Source organism: Nerophis ophidion, linkage group LG04 (genome assembly GCF_033978795.1).
Source record: "Nerophis ophidion isolate RoL-2023_Sa linkage group LG04, RoL_Noph_v1.0, whole genome shotgun sequence".
Taxonomy (NCBI): domain Eukaryota; kingdom Metazoa; phylum Chordata; class Actinopteri; order Syngnathiformes; family Syngnathidae; genus Nerophis; species Nerophis ophidion.
Window position 1 is genome coordinate 32,569,503 of NC_084614.1, and position 26,759 is coordinate 32,596,261.

General features: G+C 42.2%; 1 protein-coding gene across 3 annotated transcripts in view; it reads left to right on the top strand.

Moving 5' to 3' along the window:
- Positions 1-25,589, top strand: part of tmlhe (trimethyllysine hydroxylase, epsilon) — a 28,973-nt gene extending 3,384 nt beyond the window's left edge. The window contains exons 3-8 of one of the 3 annotated variants that reach the window (XM_061897857.1): positions 7,902-8,181; positions 8,339-8,458; positions 12,468-12,704; positions 14,682-14,820; positions 19,383-19,543; positions 23,471-25,589. In XM_061897857.1, coding sequence (XP_061753841.1) covers positions 7,902-8,181; positions 8,339-8,458; positions 12,468-12,704; positions 14,682-14,820; positions 19,383-19,514 — 908 coding nt within the window. In that variant the 3' untranslated portion in view covers positions 19,515-19,543; positions 23,471-25,589. The other 2 variants (XM_061897858.1, XM_061897856.1) reach the window with 2 other exon arrangements.
- The last annotated feature ends 1,170 nt before the right edge of the window (positions 25,590-26,759 follow it).

Consider the following 26,759-nt stretch of genomic DNA (forward strand, 5'->3'; position numbering starts at 1 on the left):
GAGTTTTCCTAATATATTCAAGAGGGAGATGCCCCTGTAATTGTTACAGTCGCTCCTGTCGCCCTTATTTTTGTAAAGGGTGACAATCTTGGCATCTCTCATGTCCTGCGGCACGGCTCTCTCTTTCCAGCACTGGCAGAGGACATCATGCAAAGGCTGCAGGAGGGTGTCTTTACAGCGCTTGATGAGATCTGGGGGGATGCCATCAGTACCAGGTGCTTTGCCAATCGCTAAGCTGTCGATCGCTTTGTGAAGTTCAGCAAGTGTTGGTTCAGCATCTAATTCCTCAATGATCGGCAGCTGTTCAATGGCATCAAGGGCTGAGGCGACAACAGTGTTCTCTCTGGAGTAGAGTTCTGAATATTGCTCTACCCATCTGTCCAACTGCTTGCCCTTGTCAGTGATAACTTCCCCGCTGGTGGTCTTTAGGGGGGCTGTTTTGCTCTGTGTTGGGCCCAGAGCAGCCTTTATGCCCTCGTACATCCCTCTGATGTTACCTGAGGTAGCTGCAGACTGGATGGATTCACTGAGTTGTTGCCAGTATTCATTGGCACAATGTCTTGCAGTCTGTTGCACTTTGCTTCTTGTAATTCTCAGTGCTTGCAGGGACTTCTCATTCGGGGAGCGTTTGTATTCAGTAAGGGCAGCACGCTTTGCTTCAATGACAGGGGTCATCTCGCTGGACTTGGCAACAAACCAGTCGTTGTTTATGAAGATCTTCCTCCCAAATGTTGCAAGGGCTGTTTTCTGAATAGCCTCCCTGAGGTGGCCCCATTTCTCAGAGGCAGAGTAGTGCTGGTGTTCTTCAGACAGGATGTTGTTGAGGGACTTGGCAAACTGTTCTACTTTCTCTGGAAGATGCATGCTGGTGGAATCAATGCGGGGTTTGCCTTTCTGTTTGGAGTTTTGAAACATTTTTGGTTGTAGCTTGATCTTGCAACAGACAAGTGAATGGTCGGTGTCGCAGTCTGCGCTGTGATAACTACGAGTAACGAGCACAAACTTGAGGTTGGCTTTTCGGATCAGGATCATGTCTAGCTGATGCCAATGCTTTGAGCGGGGATGGCGCCATGTCACCTTGTGCTGTGGTTTCATCTGAAAGTAGGGGTTGGTCACGCAAAGGTTATGGTAGGAACACAACTCCAGTAGCCGTTGCCCGTTCTCATTGACTTTGCCAACTCCGAAGTGTCCAAGACAGGAAGGCCATGAGTCATGGTTAGCTCCCACTCTCGCATTGAAATCACCGTGGATGAGGAGATGTTCCTTCGGGGGGATGTTCTTGATGACGTCATTCAAGTTGGCATAAAATGTATCCTTAACTTCTGCTGTAGACGTTAGAGTGGGGGCATAGGCACAGAGTAGGGTCACTGGGACAACAGAGGTGTGGAGATGGAGTGTCATCAGGCGTTCCGATCCTTTGTCTCCTGGTTCAACCATCTTTAACAATGTGTTCCTGACAGCGAATCCAACTCCATGCTCTCTGCGGTCTCCGGCACTCTTTCCTTGCCAGAAGAAGGTAAAGTCTTTCTCCTTGAGGGTTCCCGAGTCGGCTAGGCGGGTCTCTTGCAATGCAGCTATGTCTACCTGGAGTCTCTGTAGCTCATTGTTAATGACAGCCGTTTTTCTTGCATCACTGATGTCTTGGAGATCATTTGAGTGTCCGGGTGTCATAGTCCGGACATTACAGCTTCCCAGTTTTAGGACTGGGCACCTGTTTTTCATACTTTGTTTCTTGCTTGGTGCAGGTCTTACAGTCTGCTTGTCGGTTTTACCTAATCCCCATGCACCCAATGAGGAAGGCAGACTGTGGCGGGACAGCACCTTATTGGCTGGGGGCTGCCCATCTTAAGGCGGGCAGTAGCTGTCCAATGAAATTCAAGGATCTCTCTCACCGTCGGAAGCAACCCCTGGCGCTATGCTCTACGCCAATCGAGCATTGTAGCTTATAACCGGTAGACTGTTGCTTCCCGTTTGTTGTTTCCACGCTATGACACGAGGCTGGAGTGACCTCTCCAGGGCGCAAGCCAGGGCAGAGTAGTATGGAGGTCAAGCTGTTGCCCATGCAGCAGGACCCCCCTCTTCACACTGATGATGGATCCAAAGGAGCAGCAAGAGCTGGTACAATTTGGCACCAACAGTGTCGCAGGAGTTGCCAGTGCACCGCTGTAGCCAGCAGTGGACCACCTTAGGGACTCCGTCTCCTGATTTTTTCCTCAGGGTTTACTCCCGAAGCCTTCCCCAAGAAAGGTATACCACAAGGCAGTGGCGGTTTTGGATTGGAGTTTACCTTCTCCTAGATGGGTCACCTTACTGGGCTAACATATATATATATATATATATATATATATATATATATATATATATATATATATATATATATATATATATATATATATATATATATATATATATATATATATATATATACAATCTTCCAGTCAGGGCTGGAAGATTGTCGATGTCACTGCCTTGGTTTTTGACAATGTTACATGTGATTACATACTTGCTTTTCTGCACATCGCTCTTTTGTCTCCAACATCTTGGGATCACAAATACTGCAGCAAAGCTCAAGTGTGACAGGTTCAGATACATTAGAACACAAGACAATTAGTTTATTTCATTCAATACTGACACAATGGTACCACAGAGTACATGAAAAACATTTTTCTAGGGATAATTACTGTTAGTTAAATTGCATTACAGTACATGTGAGTACTGTAATAATAAAACAGGTAAAACCACATTCTTCAATTACACATCTTTTTACACTACTGCTGATTAAAAGCACATTTCTAAACATATATTGAAAATATCACCGTTAAGTATATATTTACTCCTTTCAACTACACTAAGTCTTACATTACAGCATGGTTCCTTTAGAAATGAAGCCCATTTAAAGCCCTACTGAAACCCACTACTACCCACCACGCAGTCTGATAGTTTATATATCAATGATGAAATATTAACATTGCAACACATGCCAATACAGCCGTTTTAGTTTACTAAATTGCAATTTTAAATTTCCCGGAAGTTTCTTCTTAAAAACGTTGTGTAATGATGACGTGTATGGAAGACGTCACGGGTTTTTAGGAAGTATGAGCGCTACGCACACACACAGCTAAATGTCGTCTGCTTAAATGGCATAATTACACAGTATTTTGGAGATCTGTGTTGCTGAATCTTTTGCAATTTGTTCAATTAATATTGGAGGAGTCAAAATAGAAAGACGGAGTTGGGAAGCTTAATGCCTTTAGCCACACAAACACACGGTGATTCCTTGTTTAAAATTCCTGGAGGTGAAAATTTACTATGGATCAGAGCGCGGTCAAGCGGACATGAAACACGACAGAATGTCAACCAGCAGGTTTCGGTGAGAAAATTGTGGTTAAAAAGTCACTTCTTACCGGAGAAAAGCTGAGCTTGCCCCGTCCATAGCTGCCGTCGACTCCCCTGAGACACTGCGCGTCAACACCTAGCCGTGGACGTACACCTCCGACTATCAGGTACTATTTAACTCACTAAAACACTAGCAACACAATAGAAAGATAAGGGATTTCCCAGAATTATCTTACTAAATGTGTCTAAAAACATCGGAATCCGTCTCAATGCAATCGCATTTTGTTTTTTTTAAACTTTTTTTTTTTTCCTTCATTTTTCTAGCTATCAATACCCTCAAACACAAATCTTTCATCCTTGGTCAAATTAATGGGGAAATTGTCGTTTTCTCGGTCTGAATAGCTGTTTTTGCCGGAGGCTCCCATCAAAATCAATGTGAATATGTGAGGAGCCCCCACACTTGTGACGTCATCGTCTGCGACTTCCGGTAGAGGCAGGGCTTTTCTCCAGTTGCGAACTTTATCGTGGATGTTCTTTACTAAATCCTTTCAGCAAAAATATGGCGAAATGATCAAGTATGACACAGAATGGACCTGCTATCCCCGTTTAAATAAGAAAATCTCATTTCAGTAGGCCTTTAAAAAGGAAATAGAAACTATAACATGCAATTTTTCGCTTAAAAACTATATTGAATGTGTTAATTAAATCTTAATTTTAAAGTTTCTGACACAAAGTAATGTTTATATAGCATGTGAGATATTGTTGAGATTCATCCCAAACAAAACAAACCATTATTAATTTCCTTTACGTGTATACTGATATTGTGTGCATTAAGCATTATACAGTAAGTGCTCTGTGTACGGTGTATTACAGTATGCTCCTGAGATAGTATCTTTGACCTGTGAGGCGACATGGACTATCCCCTTTGATTTGATTGTTTGATTACTGTGCTAACCATCCCTGAGGTAATGATATATGTTCGTTTCCACTGTAAAAACTAAGTTTTCCCATCAGAAACGGTCACAGTGCAACCAAGATTAGACATTGTCACGGTCGCCCATCAGTAAATGTTCAACCTTATTGTACATAACCAAGAAATAAAGACATCTTCTGTCGCTTCTCATCTCTAGAAACATTGCCCTAAAACGTTAAGAATACGTGCTTATTACATTTTAACAGAAGTTTAGATAGAACATGTTAGAACAGAAGGTAACCAGACATAAGAGTAAATAAATAAGTATATTAATAACCCATCTTCTACTGTTTGTCCCTCATAAATTTGACAAGATAAAACGGAAATGGTACAATATGTTACTGCATTCGTCTGCCGCCATTGGTTTAGTGCTGTGGTTCTCAACCTTTTTTCAGTGATGTACCCCCTGTGAACATTTTTTTAATTCAAGTACCCCCTAATCAGAGCAAAGCATTTTTGATTGAAAAAAATAGATAACGAAGTAAAATACAGCACTATGTCATTTGTTTCTGATTCATTAAATTGTATAACAGTGCAAAATATTGCTCATTTACAGTGGTCTTTCTTGAACTATTTGAAAAAAAAGATATAAAAATAACTAAAAACTTGTTAAAAATTAAACAAGTGATTCAATTATAAATAAAGATTTTTACACATAGAAGTAATCATCAACTTAAAGTGCCCTCTTTGTGGAATGTAATAGAGATCCATCTGGATTCATGAACTTAATTCTGAACATTTCTTCATCTTTAACATCAATATTGATGGAACATGTCCACAAAAGATCTAGTTTCCAACACTGGATATTGCATTGTTGCATTTCTTTTCACAGTTTATGAACTTACATTCCTTTTTTTGGTGAAGTATTATTCAATAATATATTTAGTAAGGATTTATGAATTTTTGCTATTTTTAGAAAAAAAAATAAAAAATCTCACGTACCCCTTGGCATACCTTCAAGTACCCCCAGGGGTACGCGCACCACCATTTGAGAACCACTGGTCTAGTGTGTGGGCGGCTTTGTGCAAAGGGTAGGGCGGCCGTGCCAGCAACCTGAGGGTTCCAGATTCGATTTCAGCTTCCGCTATCCAAATCACGGTTGTTGTGTCCTTGGGCAAGACACTTCACCCTTGCTCCTGATGAGACGCGGTTAGCGCGTTGCATAGCAGCTTTCACCATCAGTGTGAATGTGTGGATGAGATGTATAATGTGAAGCGTGGTGATCATTCGGTGTAGAAAAGCGTTATATAAATACGACCATTTACAATTTTGTATGTCAATAACTAGGGGTGTCAAAAAAAACTATCCATTTGCAGATTAAACATAATTCTTATTTGTAAGGAGTCTTAATTGTTTAAAAACAATTCTAAATTCAATAAAAATATATGATTTTTTTTTTTTTATCTGTCCTGTCCAGCCACTCAGGCAAATCATATTGTTGATGTAGTTGTCCATATCTGCTGTACAGATTTACTTTACAAAATAGACGTGTTGGATATGTCTCTTGTTGCCCTATTTGTATTTGACTTTATCAAACAAAACCACAGTGATGAGGTGGCGACTTGTCCAGGGTGTACCCCCGCCTTGCGCCCGAATGCAGCTGAGCTAGGCTCCAGCAACCCCCCTGCCACCCTGAACGGGACAAGGGGTTGAAAATGGATGGATGGATGGATAAACAAAACCAGTTTTCTTTTGAGTACGATATGAATTGAAAAGAGCTGCTTTCCAGTTTTTGGGAGAAATGTGGTTAATCATAGAACTGGCATCCAATGTTGTTAAATTATCAATTTTGAAGCGAGAATTGTTTTGAATCGAAAATCAATTCCAAATCGAATAGTTGCCCACGAGAATCTAATCATGTTGTGCCCAGAGATTCAGAGCCCTAATGTTCTAATTCTATGTTAAATAAAGCCAATAATGGCATTTTTTGTGGTGCCCTTTTTGTCAGGGTCAAAAACCATGAGACATTATAAAGACACAGAAACAGAGAATAGAAGACAAATCAGTGATTGCTTTTCCTGTACGAGGAGAGTAACTAGTGTTGTGTCGTTCGCGAACGATTTGTTTGAACGAACTAATCTTTTGAGTGAACGTACTGAACCGAATTACTTCATGAACTGATTCGTTCCTTTCTCAGTTCAGTTGAGCTCCGCCGCGACCGTGCCGGTATGAGTGGAACTGGCGCATTCTGTGACTCACTGAACCCTCGACGTCGGTGAACGACGCAGCCAGCTACTCATCAAGGGGAAGGAGGGAGGGACTGAGCGAACGATTCATTCACCGCGGATTAACGTCATGAATCACTCAGTGAGCGACAACGCTCTCGCTCTGCTCTGCTTGCTCCAATGCCGCGAGTGATTCTCCTCCCGTCGCGGGGATATGTTTCATGCCATTGGCATCCCTTCTCCATTCATTCTCCAAGCTAATGGCTAATGTTCACGAACCTACAAGAACTGACTGGTTGTCGCTGAGGACGTGAATCACGTTCGCGCTGCACTCACTCATTCAGAATCAGGACTTGCGATTCGCCAACCTACTGACACAGAGAACTGACTGTCGCGGAGGGGGACGTCACATTGAGGCTCTCGTTCAGTCACTGTGCGCGTCGTTCATTGGGTGCTGAGGGCTTGTGTCGTTCGCGAACTGACACACACCGAGATCTGCCGCTGGGGAAGCTGTGACTGACTGACTCATGATTCGCCGACCTGCACGCAGAACTGTTGCTGCAGAAGTGATTCGGTGAACACATTTTTTGAACAAATCAATTTAAGGAACTGATTTTAGTGATTTAGTACAGTCCAAAGAACTGCTGATCCCATCACTAAGAGTAACTGGAGCAGTTGTCAGTTACAGGCTCCTAATTTACTCTGAAAACTTTCTCCACTCTCCTCGCCTTTTAATTCTTTTGCGAGAGCGCTACAGTACCAACACACACATACAGCTGCACTGGGGGGGTATTTGCAGCTGTGTTGGAAACCTAACACCTGTGGTGAGAACTTAACACATGCAACTACAGAGTACAAATGATATAGCAACTTCCTGCATTGCTCTGGTCCGTCTGCCAATTCCTCTTTGAAGTTGGTAGGTCAACCTAATGCCAAGTTTCATTGCTCTTCAGCTTGTCTACACAATGCACAAACAATCATATTTGAATAAAATGAGACTAAGTATTTACAATTAATCCAACACTTTAAAAAAAAAAAAAATGTTTAGAAAAGAATCAAAATATATTTTGGTACCGGCACCAAAATATTGGCATCGGGACAACTCTAGTTTTGGTGTTTGTATTTGGTATGGTGTTTGCCATTGTTGTGATCGCTCTCATCCAAAATCTATAGGGAGAGTTGGAACTTTGAGTTGTCAAGAGATGGCCTTTACAACAATTTTCTATATTTAGAGAGTGTCTTTAGAAGAGTGCACCAAAAGGCCTTCAGATGTGCTGTATAAGAAATGTTTGGCATCGGTTCCTGCCAACAAGGGGTTCTCCACCAAGTAGATTTTTCGCTTGAGGATAGTTTCAGAGACTGTCGTCCTCAAAAGGTTTTTTCCCGTATCACTGCCTCTCCCTGAAGTGTTGCTTTCTGCACCCTAGGGCCTGGTGGTCACATATCCAAATACAGCCTCAATTGGCTCTCTGAAAACAGCTACGAAGGAAGAAAACAGCGCATTACCCAGCCACGTATTCCCTGGAATGCTGACATCTATAACAAGGCAAATGTGGCCCCTTTGAAATGGGACACATTTATGAGCAGTGACGATGAACTGAAGACATTTTTGCAGACCTATCTTCTCTATGGGATTGCTTTCGTGGAAGATGTCCCTGCTACAGTTGAAGCCACAGAGGCCGTTTCTTTGAGGGTCAGTCTTATAAGGTATAACACCATTTGCCTTCGTTTTGTTTTTTTTGCCATCGTATTGCAACTGCTGGACTGTTCGTCTCTTCAAAAATGTGCTCATGTGACATGCATACTTTGTGGAACCACGTAAAACATATCCAACATTGTTCCAATTCTGTTGTGTTACAACAAGGGAGACGACATATGGGGGAATGTGGTGCTTCACTTCAGATAATTCAAGAGGAGACAGCGCTTACACCAACATGGCTCTGGACCGCCACACTGACACATGTTATTTACATGAACCGAGTGGGTAAGTGGGAGGTATAGAGGCATAAATGTATGCTTCCACCTAAATAACAGTTGGCATAACAAAACACTGCTACACAAATACAATTCTGTATATTTGTGCTGACATTCACCATTATTCTGATTCATTTGCAGTAGGGCTGCAGCTATTTCTTTTATTCATTTAATAAGGTACCGATTATTTTGCTCGAGTAATCAAAGAAAACAAGTTCTTGCTTTAATGTGTCTTTATGGGGAAATAGTTGAAATAAACCAGGATTTTTTAAATTATGTTTATTATTCTCTCTTATGAATGGACATAACATTAACATTACACGTTTGCTATTTGATACAGTATCTCATTTATATATGAATAATTGGTCATAAATAATAAAGAACCAAACTAAACAAAAATACTCTTAAGTATGATAAATTAACTGACAATGTATTAACCCGGCAGGCACAAGACATTAAAACGTTGACAACTTGTAAAAATGGGTCCTGACGTTGAGCAACTCAAACATAACGTTGAAACAACATGCTTTTTGACAACGTTTAGTCAATGTCAGGTTGGGATGTGGATTTGACTATCAAAAGGTGGTCTTTTCCCCGTCAACGTTGTCTTGATTTACAAACCCCGTTTCCATATGAGTTGAGAAATTGTGTTAGATGTAGATATAAACGGAATACAATGATTTGCAAATCATTTTCATCCCATATTCAGTTGAATATGCTACAAAGACAACATATTTGATGTTCAAACTGATAAACATTTTTTTTGTTACAAATAATCATTAACTTTAGAAATTGATGCCAGCAACATGTGACAAAGAAGTTGGGAAAAGTGGCAATAAATACAGATAAAGTTGAGGAATGCTCATCAAACAGTTATTTGGAACATCCCACAGGTGTGCAGGCTAATTGGGGACAGGTGGGTGCCATGATTGGGTATAAAAACAGCTTCCCAAAAAATGCTCAGTCTTTCACAAGAATGGATGGGGCGAGGTACGCCCCTTTGTCCACAACTGTGTGAGCAAATAGTCAAAACAGTTTAAGAACAACGTTTTTCAAAGTGCAATTGCAAGAAATTTAGGGATTTCAGCATCTACGGTCCATAATATCATCAAAAGGTTCAAAGAATCTGGAGAAATCACTCCACGTAAGCGGCATGGCCGGAAACCAACATTGAATGACCATGACATTCGATCCCTCAGACGGCACTGTATCAAAAACCGACATCAACCTCTAAAGGATATCACCGCATGGGCTCAGGAACACTTCGGAAAACCACTGTCACTAAATACAGTTCGTTGCTACATCTGTAAGTGCAAGTTAAAGCTCTACTATGCAAAGCGAAAGCCATTTATCAACAACATCCAGAAATGCCGCCGGCTTCTCTGGGCCCAATATCATCTAAGATGGACTGATGCAAAATGGAAAATTATTCCGTGGTCTGACGAGTCCACATTTCAAATTGTTCTTGTAAATATTCAACATCGTGTCATCCGGACCAGAGGGGAAGCGAACCATCCAGACTGTTATCGACGCAAAGTTCAAAAGCCAGCATCTGTGATGGTATGGGGGTGCATTAGTGCCCAAGGCATGGGTAACTTACACATCTGTGAAGGCACCATTAATGCTGAAAGGTACATACAAGTTTTGGAACAACATATGCTGCCATCCAAGCGCCGTCTCCTTCATGGACGCCCCTGCTTATTTCAGCAAGACAATGCCAAGCCACATTCAGCACGTGTTACAACAGCGTGGCTTTGTAAAAAAAGAGTGCAGGTACTTTCCCGGCCCGCCTGCAGTCCAGACCTGTCTCCCATCGAAAATATGTGTCGCATTATAAAGCGTGAAATACGACAGCGGAGACCCGGACTGTTGAACGACTGAAGCTCTACATAAAACAAGAATGGGAAAGAATTCCACTTTCAAAGCTTCAACAATTAGTTTCCTCAGTTCCCAAACATTTATTGAGTGTTGTTAAGAGAAAAGGTGATGTAACACAGTGGTGAACATGTCCTTTCCCAACTATTTTGGCACGTGTTGCAGCCATGAAATTCTAAGTTAATTATTATTTGCAAAAAAAAAAAAATAGTTTATGAGTTTGAACATTAAATATCTTGTCTTTGTAGTGCATTCAATTGAATATGGGTTGAAAAGGATTTGCAAATCATTTTATTCCGTTTATATTTACATCTAACACAATTTCCCAACTCATATAGAAACAGGGTTTGTAGGCCAGGGTGTCGGCCGCAACCGAGCGGGAGCCCTGTTGGATGGAGGGCAGTCGTGAAGCAGCGTCACCCCCGTCCACTGGGTGATTGAACACAGCTTGTTACTTCGCTCGAAAAGCAGCATAGTTGGGGCCCAGCCCCTAAGTTTTGTCTACTGCTGCGGTGGCCCACTTGAGAGCCTCCCCAGAGACCAACGTAAACATGAATACCACCTTAGCTCCGTCAGAAGCATATTGAGATGGTTGGTGATTGAAAGTTACTTCACATTAAACAAAAAACCCCAGATCAAGTTCAAAATCCACCTCAAAGGGTCTGAGGCTGGCTATGTTGGGTTCCCGAGCGTAGAAGGGGCTGCAGGAGGTAGCAGCTGACGGAGCACTGGAACTCGGCACAGGAGGAGGAGTAAGGCCCAGACTAAGATTGTCCTGACTAAGGTTGTCCAGTATAGTCAGCAGGCTAGCGAAGGTCACTTCAAGTTTGTTCTCCAGGTTCGAAAAACGAGACTGGTGTTCCTGGAGAATAGCGTGCATGGTCGATAGGTCGGGAAAGGGACGCGGACTTGGGTCTACTTGTGCCGTCTGGTTCCGACATGGCCAGAACATACTGTGACTTATGGTGGGGGAAGGAGACGGCACGGAGGCAGGTATAGCACAAGGCGCATTTATTGACCTTGATGATGCGGTGGAGTGCGTATGCCACCATTTGTGTTTGCAGGACTATGCGAAGCGTTTACAAAGAATAATACCAGGGGTTTTTGTAAGTGGGTGTTGAGTGAGAAGGCGACAAGCCCAGTTGGGCGAGGCTGGTAGAAGAATCGGTAATACAAGCAGGAGGTCCGTGGGGCTGGAGAGGCATCAAGAGGTCCGTGTCCAAAGCAGAGGTCTTTGTCCAGGGATGCAGTCAAGATCCAGAGGGGAAGTCCAAGGAAGCGAGGCACACAGCTCGGGTCCGGAAAGTTGGATGTAATATTGCGGGACAAGGAGACATCAAGAGACGCATTAACAGAAGGGCAGAAAACACTGAGAGCGAGGTTCAAAGAGAGGAGCTTGACATTATAGATATGGAACTACGTTCTTGCACTTGATCTCAGGACACGCTGGCTTTTATGGTGAGTGGTCTCATCAGCAGCAAGTGTGTTGATCGTTGATTGAATGGTTGCGTGATCGCGGCAGAAGCGGAGTGTGTAGGGGCGTGGCCCGCGGTGCGCTCAGCGGCGCATGCTGAGGATAAAAAGGCTGACTGCGCACGCGCCGTAACAACCATTTTATGGAAAATATGTTGCTTATAATCGACAAGACTAGACGGAAAAGCAGCCTGTAGAAGACACCATATTAGTCCGGTCCCAAAGCAAATGTTGAACAGTTTTTTTTCCATTATTTCAAAAAACTTATGTAGTAAATGTTTTTCTTTTTAAATGGTGTACAGGACAAGTGCAGATTTAATTGATTACAACTAATTTGAATGAGCTGAGTTGCTTTGATATACGAGTATTTTGTGTTGCAAGCTTGGTCGATGAACACAATGTGCTCATAAGTTTAGGTAACACTATACTTCTTTTGGTAAAAATTGCTTCAGTTTGGTATGATTTAGTTTTCATCTGACCTTTTGAAACGGATTAAAAAATAAAAACCGAGGTTTTACTGTAATAGTTTTGGAAATTGACAAAAACACCACTAAGACCTTTTCCAAAGGTGAAAAACAATCCCATATTGTGATAGATGTATAATTATTAATTATTGTCGCATAAGATAACTTTGATACCATGTTCTGACGTTACTACAATTTTTTTTTCAGAATTCAAGTTTTTCACTGCCTCAAACATGAGGGAACAGGAGGAAAGACACTCCTTGTGGATGGATTCTATGCAGCAGAAAATATTCGCAAGAACTCCCCAGACCATTTTGAGCTGCTTTCCAGTGTTCCTATCAGATATGAACATCGTGAAAACGCTCCTAACCATTTTTGCTGCCTGCAAGGCATCGGACCCATCCTGAATGTCTATCCTTGGAACAATGAACTTTACATGATAAGGTATGTCAATAATACCAGGTATATACAGTACAAAATTAAAAAAGATGTGTTGTTATCACTGTGATCAGTTATGGATAATACGTTATTGCTGTATGTCAGGGCTATCCAAATCCTGACAAAGAGTTCAGTTCAAAACATGGAAGACAAAACATTTTTGCCGAAAATTCCTAAAAAAAAAAATAGAGCCCCAGTTGTATTAAGGACCTGGACCATTGTAAACACATACACAACTCCTTGCATTGACATTTTAATTCCTTAAGAAACACTTTTAATCCCTCTCATTTTTGGCAGTTACATTTGTTTTTTTCATAATGTGATTTATGCAACTAAGGTGTTGTTATCGCATGTTAACCTTAGATGCAGTCAATAGTCATTTGTTCAATTTCTTTAGTTATACTAGTAATGTTCCTCTAGGTTCCGTTTTAGGTCTTCTCTTTTTCATCATTTGGGCTAATCAACTGGTGGACTACCAGTTCAGTTCAAAAAACTTGTGAGAGACTCACATTTTCTCTCCAAGTCTCGAAAACTTTAGAGAGTTTTTCTAGACATAACTTTTGACTAATTTTTTCTACAAAGTCATTAAAAACAGGAGTGTATTCCTCTAACCCTGACCAAATAGAGCAGAGTGGGTTTTAGAAATAGACTGAGAGGAGAAGTATCGCAGAAAAAGATTACTCTAGATTGTACCTAATGTCACGACTAGTTTTATTGATTACTGACTATTTTATTGATTATGGGACAATCAGTAGAAAAGGGACGGATGGTACTTTGCCGTCACTTATTGTTTGTCTTTGGTACACTAAGGCAGTGGTTCTCAACCTTTTTTCAGTGATGTACCACTACGAACATTTTTTAAATTCAAGTACCCCCTAATCACACCAAAGCATTTTTGGTTAAAAAAAGAGATAAAGAAGTAAAATACAGCACTATGTCATCAGTTTCTGATTTATTACATTGTATAACAGTGCAAAATATTGCAAATTTTTGTAGTGGTCTTTCTTGAACTATTTGGAAAAAAAGACATAAAAATAACTAAAAACTTGTTGAAAAATAAACAAGTGATTCAATTATAAATAAAGATTTCTACAGATAGAAGTAATCATCAACTTAAAGGGCCCTCTTTGGGGATTGTAATAGAGATCCACCTGGATTGATGTACTTAATTCTAAACACTTCTACACAAAAAATAAATCTTTAACATCAATATTTATGGAACATGTCCACAAAAAATCTAGCCATCAACACTGAATACTGCATTGTTGCATTTCTTTTTACAGTTTATGAACTTACATTCATATTTTGTTGAAGTATTATTTAATAAATGTATTTGTAAAGGATTTTTGAATTGTTGCTATTGTTAGAATATTTAAAACAATTCTCACGTACCCCCTGGCATACCTTCTAGTACTCCCAGGGGTATGCGTACCCCTATTTGAGAACCACTGCACTAAGGTGTATATTGTATGCCATTTGTTCTTTGTTTTATTTTTGCAAACATATATATCCCTTTTTATATTGCTCTTTTTATCTTTGGTATGAACATAATTATGTAAACGCGAAGTTATTGTTTTTTTTGTTTTTGTTGTTGCTTTTTTTGTATTGCAACATTTTATTATTGATCATGTTATACTGCATTGTAATCTTTTGTTTTGTGATTGTGTGATGTTTTTTGCCTGGACCCCAGGAAGAATAGTCTCCACTGCGGTGTAGACTACTGGGGATCCTTAATAAACTAAACCAAACTAAGCTAAATAGATAGAAATGAAATGTCTACTCTAGAGGAAGCTGGTTCTCAATTTAAGAATAATAGTAAAGGGAAAATGGAAATGTGGCCAAAAAAAAACATATAGTAGTTGAATATGGTCTCTGTTTAGTAGCTGCAGTAAAAGATGTGATTTACAAAAAAATGCAAATGTCAGGATAATATTCCCATATATTTGTTCACTGGGTTGTCATTTAAAAAAAACTTTTTAACAGGTACAACAACTATGACCGATCAGTGACTGATACCAGCCCTCATGATGTTATCCGACACTGGTATGTGGCTCATCGAGAATTAACTACGCAACTCAGGCGACCAGAGAATGAGCTGTGGGTGAAACTGACTCCTGGAAAAGTAAGTCTCTCACTGCAGATAAAGTAGAGAAGGGATTCATATGGCCCGACTCATGAGTGGATCTTGGTTGAAATAAATAGGGGAAGTTCATTTTTCAATTCAGTCTGCTGAAAATTATGGAAACGCGCCACTCAACATAGCAACTGATGCTGTGGTCACAGTAGAATTTGCCAGAAAACACATTTTCAGATATTCAACACTCTCCAGCCATCTTGTAGATTGAGCGGATAGTGCACCCCACCATTCGTCAGGGAAACAGCGTCAAATGGGGCCACATGAAACCTCTAACCACTGTAGCATCAATAATAACATGTTTGTCTTCCTTTAATACACCTGAACACTTAAAAGAAATATGCAGATGAACAGTGGTACCTTTTCGTTTAGTAATCCATCCCAAAACGTCAAACTAGGACGTAATCAGTGGCGGAGCTAGACTTTTATCCCTGGGGTGGCCAAGGCTTTTTTTTTCTTGACTTATCAATTGCAATCGGAGTGTCAAATGTTGAAATGTACATACTAAGCACACAGGAGATGAGATTTATATATATATAATTTGGAGTTTATTAACAATGCAGACAATGTAAAACACAACTTGGCAACAATTTTTCAAGAACTAATCATTAATAATAACAACTATTTTTTTACAAAGATGGTGAAAATGCACCAACGCATTCATAGTTTCTCTCTCTCTCTCTCTCTCTCTCTCTCTCTCTCTCTCTCTCTCTCTCAGAAAAGGTTTAGAAAAGCATAAACCTTCGGTTATGGTGAGAAGCCGCAAAATGTTTCACAAAGTCATCCATGTTGAGGGCACGTGCCCGCCTTGACTCAATACTGAGAGTTCCAAGGTGACTTAACCTGTCATCAGCCATTGTGGTTCTGAGATGAGTTTTAATCAGTTTTAAAGCAGGAAGCAGTGCTGACTGGAGTAACAACAGCAATTTTGAAAAGTCTGAATATCTCACGGAAAAACTCTTTGTAAGGCTCAAGAAACACAATAAGATCAAGCAAAGTAGATGGTCTGTCTAATCCACTTTTCACTCTCCTGTCTAGAAGTCGCTTGGTTTGATGAACTTCATGTTTGAGGTCACTGAGGTCTGACTCAAAGGTCTGTGCAAAGGCAAACAGAGGCTCTTTCTATCTACAAAAGTTATTTTAAACAGTGACTCATTAGGACACCACCGTGAAACTTACTTTACGACAAGAAGGTTGTCCTTTTTCTTTGTAACTTCGTTGATCTCCAGCAACGATAACAGACTCCAGTTCAAATTTTCCTCTTCTTCAGTGGCGATTCTTCTTCTTCTCCCCTAATGAACGTGGCTCGCAACGCTTTGTGGTACATAGCGCCAACTATTGTACAGGAGGGACTTAGCAGTCAATAGGCTTCACTGATTTAAAAATGCAACTGGCTCCTTCCGACAAGACGTGCGGTGCTGTGATATGTCAATCATCTGGGGTTGCACCTGGGGGCGTCCAATCAGATTTCAGGGGGGTCCAGTGCTACCCCGGCCTCCACTCTAGCTCCGCCCCTGGACGTAATTACACAAAGAAATTAACTAAATCCAATGTATCTGTTTTAGTCACTCACAATTTTAACACAAAACACACATTCTAGAGAATAAAACTGGTTCACATGCAGGAAACAATGGAAAATAAAAACAAATGAAGCATTGAAAGGACGTTTACCTTTTTTGAAGACTCCTTGGCAAACAATGTAATGAGCGGATGAGAAAAGGGGAGAGGATAAGGACCAGAGGGCTGGACCATATTACATATGTTTTAAAGTATTGCCGTCCGCTTCGAGATCAATTTTAAAGTTCCATTGGTTCTTGGCCCTGCACTCTTCAGCATCTACATGCTGCCGCTAGGTGACATCATACGCAAATACGGTGTTAGCTTTCACTGTTATGCTGCAGACACCCAACTCTACATGCCCCTAAAGCTGACCAACACCTCAGATTGTAGTCAACTGGAGGCGTGTCTAAATAAAATGAAACAATGGATGTCAAGCAACTTTGTGCATCTCAACGCTAAGAAAACAGAAATGCTGATTATCGGTCCTGCTACATACCGGCACTTATTTGATAAAACCACTTCAACATTTGACAACCAAACAATTACACAAAGCAACTCGGTAAAAAAAAAGGGTATTATCTTTGACCCAACTCTCTCGTTTGAGTCACACATTAAGAGTGTTACTAAAACAGCCTTCTTTCATCTCAGTAATATCGCTAAAATTTGTCCCATTTTGCCCACCACAGACACTAAGGTCATTATTCATGCATTCTTTACCTCTCGTCTTGATTACTGTAACATATTATTTTCAGGTCTCCCTATGTCTAGCATTAAAAGATTACAGTTGGTACAAAATGTGGCTTCTAGACTTTGACAAGAACAACAAAGTTTGATCATATTACGCCTATACTGGCTCACCTGCACTGGCTTCCTGTGCACTTAAGATGTGACTTTAAGGTTTTACTACTTACGTATGAAATACTACACGGTCTAGCTGACTGTATTGTACCAGAGGCCAAGACTCTGCGTTCAAAGAACTCTGGCTTATTAGTGATTCCCAGAGCCCAAACAAAGTCTGAGGTCTATAGAGCGTTTTCTATTCGGGCTCCGGTACGCTGGAATGGCCTCCCAGTGACGGTTAAAGATGCTCTTCATTTAAGTCCAATCTTAAACTCCTTTGTATATGTTAGCCTTTAAATAGATATCCCTTTTAGATCAGTTGATCTGCCGTTTTTTTTCTGCTCTGCCCCCCTTTATTGCATGGAGAAATGATCAGGTGACCAGAGGTCAGCCTCCACAGAGGAGGCACTAGCTCTTCCAAGTCAGGACCCAGGATGGACCACTCCTCTTTGCATCAGTTGGTGACATCTCTGCGGTGCTGACTTGTCTCCATTCAAGATGATCCCTTGCTGGCCTCCCAATGGACTAGACTTTCACATGAAGTCAGGACACGGGGGACCACACCTTATGCATCAGTCGGTGACGTCTCTACATGCAATTGGATCACCTGCTGGCCCCACTATAGACTGGACTTTCACATTATTAACCGTATCCACTAGGGGCGGTACAGCTCGGTTGGTAGAGTGGCCGTGCCAGCAACTTGAGGGTTCCGGGTTCGATCCCCGCTCCTGCCATCCTAGTCACTGCCGTTGTGTCCTTGAGCAAGACACTTTACCCACCTGCTCCCAGTGCCACCCACACTGCTTCAAATGTAACTTAGATATTGGGTTTCACTATGTAAAGTGCTTTGAGTCACTAGAGAAAAGCGCTATATAAATATATTTCATTTCATTTCATCCATTGCACCGGTCACATCTGCGGTGCCTTCCAAGGTTTCTCGTCGTTCCTATTGGGTTGAGTTTTTTTCTTGCTCTGATGTGGGATCTGAGCCATGGATGTCGTTGTGGCCTGTGGAGCCCTTTGAGACATTTGTGATTAAGGGCTGTATAAGTAAACTTTGATGGATTGATTGGTATTATTAGTTTTTAAACGTCTTACCGCCCTGCGATGAGGTGGCGACTTGTCCAATTGTAGCTGAGATAAGCACCAGCGCCCCCCGCGACCCCAAAAGGGAATAAGCGGTAGAAAATGGATGGATGGATGGATAAACGTCTTACCGGCCTTGCACCTTCTTTTGCCTGCTTTTACAATATCAACCCTCACAGATCCTGAGGTCATCCGGCACAAAACATTTATGTTTACCAAACACTAGAACAAAGAGATTCAGGATTGATGTTTTAAAAATAACGGTTAAATACACACCCTTTCAATAAGATAGTTTACTGATCATTTTAAACTCTTCTTTTGTTCCGAGTTTTTATGCCGTTATTTGTATGAATTGCTAATATTCTCGTTATGTCTGTCAATGTTTCATTGATTTTTTATGTTTTATTTTCATAAATATGTTAAATACAGTATGTGTTAAATTGTTCTTTAGATTAGTTAGTTAGTTAATTCTCCATTTTGGACGCCTCAAAGGTGGCGTTTTGCTCAATTCACGTTGCTCTGCCAAGTTTTGTTATTGTCAATAGTGCTGTGTGAGCATGTTTTCTTCTACAATTATTTTTATTTTTTTTGGTATAAAACACTGTGCGTTGCAAATTGCCTGTGCATGAAAGTTCTACATGAATTAAATTTGGTTGATAGTTTTATTTATAACACAGCTTAACACGATTAATGTGTAAAACAATGCAGGACACACATTGCTAACATGGAATGCTAACAACACAGCCAATGGTCGTAGTGGCAACTGTCAAGTTAACAAAGTTTTTGTAATAACTATAATGATAATGGTAATAATATATTAGATTTATAAAGTGCTGTAGAACAACCCACACCTGTGGTTTTACTCCAAATCCCTGTTCTAATTTAGAAGAATTACCCAAAATATTTGACCGCACAATAACTAATATGGTATACAAATACTTGGGCAAAGTTTTGGTAACTATTTTTTTCAAAAAAAGAATAAATACAAAATGTGTGGCGTTAAAAAACCAAGGTACCATTGAATGACAGTTAATTGAGCGCTTCTTTATCCCTTTTTCCATGAGGTGATTTTCATCGACAACTGGAGGGTCCTTCACGGGAGGGAAGCTTTCACCGGCATACGGCAATTATGTGGATGCTACCTGACCCGAGATGATGTTCTCAGCAAAGCACGTACTTTGGGGCTGCAGGCCTAACTCCAGATGACGACAGCCCTTTGACTGTGGTATTCTTCAGAACATTTATCCTCCATTTGCAAATTAATGCTGCATGGAATAGGTTGGTTAGCAACACTAAATTGTCCTTAGTATGTGAATGTGAGTTTGAATGTTGTCTGTCTATGTGTGTTGGCCCTGCGATGAGGTGGCGACTTGCCCAAGGTGTACGCTGCCTTCCGCCCGAAAGCAGCTGAGATAGTTTCCAGCACCCCCGTAACCCCGAAAGGGGCAAGCGGTAAAAAATAGATGGATGGATGGGTATTCTGTGATTATTTTCATTGTTTGGGCCATTGAGTGAAAAAAAAGTAACAATTTATTTGAGACTCTTTCCATCCATCCATCCATTCATCTTCTTCCGCTTATCCGAGGTGGGGTCGCGGGGGCAGCAGCCTAAGCAGGGAAGCCCAGACTTCCCTCTCCCCAGCCACTTCATCAAGTTCCTCCCAGGGGATCCCGAGGCATTCCCAGGCCAGCCGGGAGAGATAGTCTTCCCAACGTGTCCTGGGTCTTCCCCGTGACCTACTACCGGTCAGACGTGCCCGAAACACCTCCCTAGGGAGGCGTTCAGGTGGCATCCTGACCAGATGCCTGAACCACTTCATCTGGCTCCTCTCGATGTGGAGGAGCAGCGGCTTTACTTTGAGCTCCTTCCGGATGATAGAGCTTCTCACCCTATCTCTAAGGGAGAGCCCCGCCACCCGGCGGAGGAAACTAATTTCGGCTGCTTGTACCCGTGATTTTGTCCTTTCGGACATGACCCAAAGCTCATGACCATAGGTCATGCTGATTCCCATCCTAGTCGCTTCACACTCGGCTGCGAACCCATCCAGTGAGAACTGAAGATCTTGGCCAGATGAAGCCATCAGGATCACATCTGCAAATAGAAGAGACCTAATCCTGCAGCCACCAAACCAGATACCCTCAACGCCCTGACTGCGCCTAGAAATTCTGTCAATAAAAGTTATGAACGGAATCGGTGACAAAAGGGCAGCCGTGGCGGAGTCCAACCCTCAATGGAAACGGGTCCGACTTACTGCCGGCAATGCAGACCAAGCTCTGACACTGATCGTACAGGGAGCGGACCGCCACAATAAGACAGTCCAAACTCCCCATACTCTCTGAGCACTCCCCACAGGACTTCCGGGGTACACGGTCGAATGCCTTCTCCAAGTCTACAAAGCACAGGCAGACTGGTTAGGCAAACTCCCATGCACTCTCAAGGACCCTGCCGAGAGTATAGAGCTGGTCCACAGTTCCACGACCAGAACGAAAACCACACTGTTCCTCCTTAATCCGAGGTTAGACTATCTGGCGTAGCCTCCTCTCCAGTACACCCGAATAGACCTTACCGAGAAGGCTGAGGAGTGTGATCCCACGATAGTTGGAACACACCCTCCAGTTCCCCTTCTTAAAGAGAGGAACCACCACCCCGGTCTGCCAATCCAGAGGTACCACCCACGATGTTGCAGAGTCTTGTCAACCAAGACAGCCCCGCAGCATCCAGAGCCTTAAGGTACTCCGGGCGGGTCTCACCCACCCCCGGGGCCTTGCCACCAGGTAGCTTTTTAAGTACCTCAGCAACCTCAGCCCCAGAAATTGGAGACCCCACCACAGATTCCCTAGGCACTGCTTCCTCATAGGAAGACGTGCTGGTAGGATTGAGGAGGTCTTCAAAATATTCCCTCCACCGATCCACAACATCCGCAGTCAAGGTCAACAGAACACCATCCCCACCATACACGGTGTGGACACTGCACTGGTCCAGAATTGCTTTGAAGCTGTCCGGAAGTAATTTTCCATGGCTTCCCCGAACTCCTCCCATGTTTGAGCTTTTGCCTCTCCCGACCGCTGAAGCCGCACACCGCTTGGCCTGTCGGTTCCTGTCTGCTGCCTCCGAAGTCGTATGAACCCAAAGAGCCTAATAGGAATCTTTCTTCAGCTTGACGGCATCCCTCACCACTGGTGTCCACCAGCGGGTTCTAGGATTACCGCCACGACTGGCACCAACCACCTTGCAGCCACAGCTCCGATCAGACGCCTCGACAATAGCGGTACGGAACGTTGTCCACTTGGACTCAATGTCCAGCGCTTCCCTCGTGACATGTTCAAAGTTCTTCCAGAGGTGGGAATTGAAACTCTCTCTGACAGGAGACTCTGCCAGGCATTCCCAGCAAACCCTCACAATGCGTTTGGGACTGCCAAGTCTGTCTGGCATCCTCCCCACCATCGCAGCCAACTCACCACCAGGTGGTTATTGGTAGAAAGCTCCGCCCCTCTCTTCACCCGAGTGTCCAAAACATGAGACCGCAAATCCGATGACAACTACAAAGTCGATCATGGAACTTCGGCCTAGGGTGTCCTGGTGCCAAGTGCACATATGGACACCCTTATGTTTGAACATGGTGTTTGTTATGGACAATCTGTGGCTAGCACAAAAGTCCAATAACCAAACACCACTCGGGTTCAGATCCGGGCCGCCATTCTTCCCAATCACGCCTCTCCAGGTTTCACTGTCGTTGCCAACATGAGCGTTGAAGTCCCCCAGTAGAACGAGGGAATCACCTGGGGGAGCACTCTCGAGTACTCCCTCGAGTGAATCCAAAAAGGGTGGGTACTCTGAGCTGCTGCTTGGGGCGTAAGCGCAAACAAGAGTCAGGACCCGTTCCCCCACCCGAAGGCGGAGGGAAGCTACCCCCTTGTCCACTGGGTTGAACTCCAACGTGCAGGCTTTGAGCCTCTCAAGAGAACTGGTTCCAGAGCCCTTGCTTTGCGTTGAAGTGAGTCTGACTATATCTAGCCCGAACTTCTCCACCTCACGCACTAGCTCAGGCTCCTTCCCCCCCAGCAAGGTGATGTTCCACGTCCCAAGAGCTAGCTTATATAGCCGAGGATCGGACCGCCAAGTCCCCTGCCTTCGGCTGCTGCTGAGTTCACACTGCACTCGACCTCTAATACTCCTGCTATGGGTGGTGAGTCCATTGGAAGGGGGACCCACGTTGCCTCTTCGGGCTATGCCCGGCCGGGCCCCATGGGCCACCAGGCGCTCGCCATCGTGCCCCACCTCCGGGCCTGGCTCCAAAGGGGGGCCCCGTTGACCCGCGTCCGGGCGAGGGAAATCTGGGTCCTTTCTTTGTGAGGATCTTAACTGTTAAAATATAACTACATTTCTGACAGACAAATAATTAACTGACAAGAAAATTAGGCCCAACTCATTTGTTTTCCTTTTAATTAGTTTGACACAATTTTTATCCTATTTGACTTGGACCAGAATTAAATTAATATTTTTAGAGTAATTAATAATTCATACTTTAGCAAACAAAAGGTAGACAGAATAGAGAGTAACAGAAGATTTTGGTGAACTCTTGTTATTTAATGTTTTCATTGAAGACACAGCAGGACTGGAGAAACATTTCTAATAAAGTTTAATCTAAATGCGCCCTGTCATTCATTCATTGCGTTGATATTTAAACAAACTATTTTTGATTGTCACGGTGATACAGGACCAAGTGCATCCCAATTCCTCTTGTTTCTAAATGTGTGATGCTTAATTTAATCAATAGAGTTGGTATGTTATGTAGTGTGTGAAAAGTAATTCCTTTTTACATTGTGGTTCGATTGTGCTCCCCGCTGGCAAAATGGGTAACGGCAAGAAATACACAAGGTCCAGATTCCATAGTAAGGGATGATCATTAATTCTAGTCATGTGTTCTCCTTGGTGCTGTACATTATTCATTGGGTCAAAATAATCGTGTCAAATCCAAACATTTCTGACAGTAGACAGCATGTGTTAGATAAATCTTCAATTAAATCAGATGAGATGTGCAGATGCACTTGATGCTGAGTGTACACGTATATTCAGCCTAGGCAGCAACCTCTTGAGCTGAGGACACCCAAGGCTAAACGCAGAAGATGTTTTGTGTATTTCCTGTATGCAGCACGAGTCCTACTCTGACTCCCAACACTAAAACATGAGGAGACGGCTGTGGTAACCATGGAAACCGCCGAGGATACTTAAGTTGTCGTGGCAACTCGGTGAATGAGAGCATTCAGACTGGATGTGCTGCTATAATCAGGCCGAGCATGGTGACCAGTCCAATCCATAGGTTCCTGGGATGACGCCAATGTTTGAAAAGAGAAAAGGAAATCTAAAGCAGTTTACAAAATAATTGACTTTATTGTGTGAAATGTCTTCTGGCAGTGACTGAGAATGTACATTTATAACCACGTGTCCAATTAATAATGAACAATGTTTTTCTAGCGCTTAACTTCAAGCTTGGAAAATCTCTTGTCTTTGATGAGCCAGAGAGAGATCGTAAATGGGTTGTACTTGTACAGCGCTTTTATACCTTTTTTTTTTAAGGAACTCAAAGCGCTTTGACACTATTTCCACATTCACCCATTTACACACACATTCACACACTGATGGCGGGAGCTGCCATGCACGGCGCTAACCAGGACCCATCAGGAGCAAGGGTGAAGTGACTTGCTCAAAGACACAACGGACGTGACTAGGATGGTAGAAGGTGGGGATTTAACCAGTCACCCTCAGATTGCTGGCACGGCCACTCTCCCAACTTCGCCACGCCGTCCCCTGATGAAGGTTAAGGCTACATAGCTCAACGAGCATCCTTCTTTGCATGGAGTTAAAAAATGGCAGCAAATGCAAACAGTTAGTTAATTACTTAATCAGTTAGTTAGTGCTGGTTGCTAAGCAATGCAACAAGCTAAATGTCCTACATTTAGTCAGACAGGTCCTTACCAGGCACATAAAAAGAGCAGCCATTACAAACATATATATATATATATATATATATGTATATATATATATATATATATATATATGTATATATATATATATGTATATATGGCTTCACGGTGGCAGAGGGGTTAGTGCGTCTGCCTCACAATACGAAGGTCCTGCAGTCTTGGGTTCAAATCCAGGCTCGGGATCTTTCTGTGTGGAGTTTGCATGTTCTCCCCGTGAATGCGTGGAGTTTGCATGTTCTCCCCGTGAATGCGTGGGTTCCCTCCGGGTACTCCGGCTTCCTCCCACTTCCAAAGACATGCACCTGGGGATAGGTTGATTGGCAACACTAAATTGGCCCCAGTGTGTGAATGTGAGTGTGAATGTTGTCCGTCTATCTGTGTTGGCCCTGCGATGAGGTGGCGACTTGTCCAGGGTGTACCCCGCCTTCCGCCCGATTGTAGCTGAGATAGGCGCCAGCGCCCCCCGCGACCCCGAAAGGGAATAAGCGGTAGAAAAATGGATGGATGGATATGTATATATATATATATGTATATATATATATATATATATATATATATATATGTATATATATATATATATATATATATATATATATATATATATGTATGTATATATGTATATATATATATATATATATATAATATACAAAAATATTGTTACGCCAAGCAAGAAATAGTCCAGACTTTAAACACTAATTAAAAAAATACTCCTGGATGTCAAGTGGATAACTTTTTTTTTCTCATTGAAAACCAAAATATTTTTTTTAAGAACCAAAAAGCATTTATTGCCTGGAAAAGGAACCAAGGTGAAATGAAAAACGGGTTCACCTTACGGCCTAGTATCATAGATGTTATTTTCTCCTCATACGTTGTCACTCTTTCACTGACTGCAGCTCTCCATGTTATCCTGTCTTCTGCAAGGTCTTCCCAGTGTGTAGTATCTATTTCCCATTGTTTCTATGTCTTCTTTAAGCAATCCTTGCAGCGTTTTCTCTGCCCACCACCATTTCTTTCCCTTCATCTAGCTGACAGTACAACATCTGTTTTGGCAGTCTTTCGCCATTCATCCGTACAGCATGCCCTGTCCATCGTAGTTGGTATTTAAGAATTGTACTCTCTACACTGGGAAGCATGGCCTGTTCAAGTACACTGATGTATGTTCTCATATCTTGCCACTTAATATTCATCATCTGGCGTAGTTATCGCTGTTGATACCTTTCAAGCGCTGTGATACGTCTTTGATATGCTGTCCATGCCTCTGAACAATAAAGCAAAGTTGTAACAATTGCTCTGGACACTTTGATTTTTGTATCTAGTCTGATGTCATGATTTTGGAACACTTGAGTCTTAAGTTCTCCAAAGGCTGCAGCAGCTTGCCTGATTCTGCGATTAACTTCTGCATCAATCTTACCATTTGAAGACATTACACTACTAAGGTATGTAAAGCTTTCTACATTTTCAAGAGCCACTTATTCTATCTTTATTGATGGTGGTTGCAGGATGATGTCCTTAGGCGATGGTTGAGAGTACTTGTGTTTTCTTTGCATTTATTTTAAGTCCAAGTTGTGTGTATGCATAGTTAAATGCATCGAGTATTACTTGCAAATCTTCTGCACTCTGGGCTGCTATTGCATTATCATCGGCATATTGAAATTCTACCACTATGGACCTTGAAACTTTTGTTCTGGCTTGCAGCTTCCTCAGGTTAAACAGTTTTTTTATCTAGCCGAAATGCAATTTGAAATAGCTCAGCTGGTATTCGTGAAAATGCAATTTGGATCACAACAGAGATAAAGACGGAGAAGAGTGTCGGGGCTTTCAGGCATCCCTGTTTTACTCCAGGTTTTACTTCAAAAGGAGCAGAATCATGGCCATTCCCAAGTACTGTAGCTGTCATATTGTCATGCATCAATCGGACTACTGTATACTGATGAATTTTGGAGGACATTCTGATCTTGCCAGTACTTCCCAAAGTAGTTCCCTGGAGACAGTATCAAATGCTTTTGTGAGGTGAATAAATGCCATATAGGAGGGTTTATTTTATTCATTGCATTTTTCTTGGAGTTGTCACCGAGAATATCATGTCAGTTGTTCCTCTGTGTGGTCTGAATCTTGATTGAGATTCTGGGAGTATGTCCTCAGCAATGGTTTGCAGTCTTATGTTGAGGATTCCTGACAGGACCTTACTGGCAGTAGCTTTAATTGCTCCCAGTGTTCTGTGATGTTTGTAGGAGATTTGTTGGATATTGTTTCGCCAGGTTTCTTTGTAGTTCCATGGCGTATACGTCTTCCTTTAGAAATTCAACATTGTATTTTTTGCTGTGTGGTTTGTTGTGACATTTTCTTCGAGCCTTTAGTTTCAGCCTCATAACTGATGAAATCAATCTGCACCAGTTACAGCTCTGGTATGAAGCACATCTTGTTGGTCCCGTTTCCTCACTATAACATAGTCAATCA